Here is a 3,423-nt window from a genome sequence, read left to right on the forward strand (position 1 = left end):
CCCCGAAATCCGACTCTGTGTTCCAGGGGAGCCCTCTCCCTCACGGGCTGTCAACAGCCCTCCTCTGACCTTGTGAAACATTTGACTATTCCCCAAAGTGAGCTTCCCTGGCTGCAACACACAACGCCGCTCCCGTCTCAAGTCATCCGAGCCGGGAGACTGGTCTAAAGAGCTGTGGAGTGTTGATATCTATCGGAGAATGTCTGTGTGCCATGTTTCAACACCATAAACAACACAAATGCAGTCCAAGCTTACAGGGGAGCGGGCATTTAAGAATATTTAGCTACTGAAGATGCAGCCGAGATGCGCGAAACAACTATGTGCCCGTTCCCACACATTAATCTCCTGCCGTGATTTTACCATCATTAACGCGTGTATCCCAAGTAGCCTAACTAACCCAATGAAGCGTCGAGTTACGCTAAACACAAGTAGCCAAGGGCTCTGTGTGATCTGCGGGTGGGTTTGAACATTATGACAGGAACATAAGTGCCAGTGGCCAGGGAGTCGGGAAAAAGCTCCCGGGCAGCTCCCGTCTCTCTACAGTGCACAGATTCGCTCGAGAGCCACATTATCAAACTCGCCGTGGTAACACTGCGCCAAGCTGATCTATGCACCATTCATCCATCCACAGCGCCACTAGGTTTTGCGAACATACCTGGTTTTTATGCCGAGTCCCATCTTCGAGTTCAGAAGAGCTGTTCATGATTCCCCATTGGTCATTTACCATCCTACGGAGAATCTGCGCATCAGATCCGCCTGTTTGTTCCAGGCGACAGAGAATAAGTCTGTACCTGTGCTTAAGCCTATTCCATGGAAATTGGGGAATAAATGTAGAAAAGAAAAGAAAAAAGAAGGGAGGCACAACTACTTCTGCGGCTCAACAACCGCACACACCGCACAAATTACGCACCAAAATTCCTCCCGAGAGTGTCTCCTGATCTGGCCGTTATTCCAATTTGAAAGAATGAAAAGCTGTGCTTACAGGCTCCAGGGTGTGTAACTTGACTCACAAACGCATCGCAATTGTGTGGAAATTAACAAAAAAACAAAAATTAACCCCAAAAAAGATCCCGAAAGCAAAGTCGCAGTCCTTTTTACTCCATTAAAAAAAGGAACCGACAAAATCTTCTTTTGGCACAGATTGCAAAGTGCAACCGGACCTTTTTGTCCATCCACACCCGTTTCCAGGATACTTTAGGACGCCACGTTAGCCCAGCACTGTGACCAGTTCTGACTGAACAGGTAAAGAGGATGGGACAGGGTCGCAGAGCCGCCGTGGTCCTTTTTCTCGTTCATTCGGCAGGAAGACTCCAAGTGCCGAGTCCAATGGATGGCTGAAGCCTCATTTATTTGCGCCAGGCTGATCTGGCAGGGATGCCTTTGACGAGACGAGTACGGGGGATTAGCGTGCTCCGTTTGCGTGCCGCACGGGGCGCAGTGCCTCCGACTGTCAATCAACGCGTCCCTTCGGTACGCACGCCTTTCCTGTGCCGCCCTGCCTTCAACTGCTGTGCCACTGCCACCCCGCCTGCTACTTCACTTCCACCGCACCGTAGACCCTCCTATTCCACTGCAACCCAAACAGCAGCAGATTGTGAGAGATGTATGCCTGATGTGTACACCACAGACTGTGTAATGGGTAAATGAAACATAATCCCGGATACCAGATTGATGATAGAAATCCTCCTGCAGGAGGAAAAAAGTGCACAAAAGGACTTGAACGTTGAAACCAGTTCTAAAGATCATCTCGCCACAGTGTGTCCATCATTACACCCAGATACCTGATTAGGTTTAGTAATGATCTCAAAGTCTTTTAAAAGTAGCCTTTAAAAATAGGGCTGCTTGTTTGGGAGTTTATATTATATGAATATTAAACGTATTTATCTACAGTATATTTTATAATTCAGTGCACAGAAATAAAATTTAAAACCACCAAAGTCCTTTCCTAGAAGTTTCTCAGATCGTTGGACATTATGTGTTTGACAAGCCAATGTCAAGCGAAAGGAAATGCACCGAGCTATGGTATGTTTTTTAGGAGGTTTGTGGCTCAGTAGCAGGCTTTTTAAACAGGAAATGCGCTCACCTATTGAATGTAATAAAGGGTGATCACAGGGCACATGAATAACTCAGCTGGGTTAACAGGAGATCTTCTGAACTCCAGGTATAAATTAATCAACACGTTCCTACAGAAATCAATTTACACAATTTTCACTCAGGTCCTGTTGAAAGGCAGCACAGCAGCAACACACAAAGACCCCCCTCTCTCTTATCCACAGAGTCATTACAGTCAATAACGTGGGCCACAGGAGTGGTCATGTTTTGGCTCAGGTGGTTTGATAAAAGAGAATATTAGAGGTCTAATTATTGGTGCAAGAACAAGGCATGTAGATTACTCATCCCTGTGATGAACCAACCCTCAAAAGGAGGGAGGGGTAAAGGGGATAATGCAAAACAGGGTCACTGTGTGCATTGTCAGCACGTCTGACCTCAACCATTGGATTGTCAAAGTGGAATATATTTTTGTTATGGAGCCAGGGTTGGGAAGGTTACTTTGGAAAAGGCAGCATTCCGGGATGGGAGAGAACATGCTCTTGTTTATTGCCATTTCTTTAAACCAATTGCAATTGTCTTGGGCGGTGCTAAGCACCGGATGGAGCCACGGTGCAAAATAGCCTCGGAAAGGAATTTCTTTTGGTGGAACATGTACTATGTTCAAAAGGTTGTTAGCAACACGCTAACCGGCAACATAGGATTCCATTCACTACGCTAAGCTAACGAGCAGCGGCACTGCCGGTGTTGCACCAAACTAAAACAAAACATGCACTGAGACAAGAAATGCGTTGGCCCACCAATCTAAAGCTAGGGTAGACCGTGATAAGCCCTATATCAACAAATGGTGGCATGCTTCTTTAACCTTACAGCCACACTCAACACTGACTATTGTCAAATTCCTTTTAAAATCCTTCATCACATGAATTAAGATTATTAATCATTTAATTTTGAAGAACAGCCACCAATGTCAGACCTAAGCAGCTCATTTTAATATGAGATCATTCTGAGGTCATAGATTTAAAATCATAACAAAACAAAAACATCACGGCACTGTGGGCAGTCGGTATCGTGTTCAAGAATATGTAAATGTATAAATGCAGCATGCATATTATTTATTTTTGTGTAGATAATACAAGCGCATATTCATATTTTTTTCCCCTTCCCTTTCCTTATTTGTGTAAATGTTCCAATTGACTGCTCTTTAAAACATCAAGATCAGGAAAAAAACTTTCATGACATTGTAAATAGTAAGAGACTTGACATGTTTGCATAAATCAATTAGTTTAGAAATTTATATTTTCATGAATTATATGTGCTATGAATCAGAGTAAGGTGACACGTTTACTGTTCCTTTGTATAAGTTGATAAAAA

The 3,423-nt window shown here is 44.2% G+C and overlaps 1 protein-coding gene and 1 long non-coding RNA gene across 3 annotated transcripts in view; one reads left to right on the top strand and one right to left on the bottom strand.

Annotated features, from left to right (window-relative positions):
• The window catches only part of fibcd1b (fibrinogen C domain containing 1b), a 111,652-nt gene extending 110,036 nt beyond the window's left edge, over positions 1 to 1,616 (bottom strand). For both annotated transcript variants that reach the window (XM_032539713.1, XM_032539712.1), the window contains exon 1: positions 656 to 1,616. In XM_032539713.1, coding sequence (XP_032395604.1) covers positions 656 to 727 — 72 coding nt within the window. In that variant the 5' untranslated portion in view covers positions 728 to 1,616. The remainder of the gene's footprint in view (positions 1 to 655) is intronic.
• The window catches only part of LOC116704330 (uncharacterized), a 7,749-nt gene extending 4,842 nt beyond the window's left edge, over positions 1 to 2,907 (top strand). The window contains exon 3 of the long non-coding RNA XR_004335656.1: positions 2,728 to 2,907. This is a non-coding gene — a long non-coding RNA (uncharacterized LOC116704330). The remainder of the gene's footprint in view (positions 1 to 2,727) is intronic.
• The last annotated feature ends 516 nt before the right edge of the window (positions 2,908 to 3,423 follow it).

This window comes from Etheostoma spectabile, chromosome 16 (genome assembly GCF_008692095.1).
Source record: "Etheostoma spectabile isolate EspeVRDwgs_2016 chromosome 16, UIUC_Espe_1.0, whole genome shotgun sequence".
NCBI classification, from domain to species: domain Eukaryota; kingdom Metazoa; phylum Chordata; class Actinopteri; order Perciformes; family Percidae; genus Etheostoma; species Etheostoma spectabile.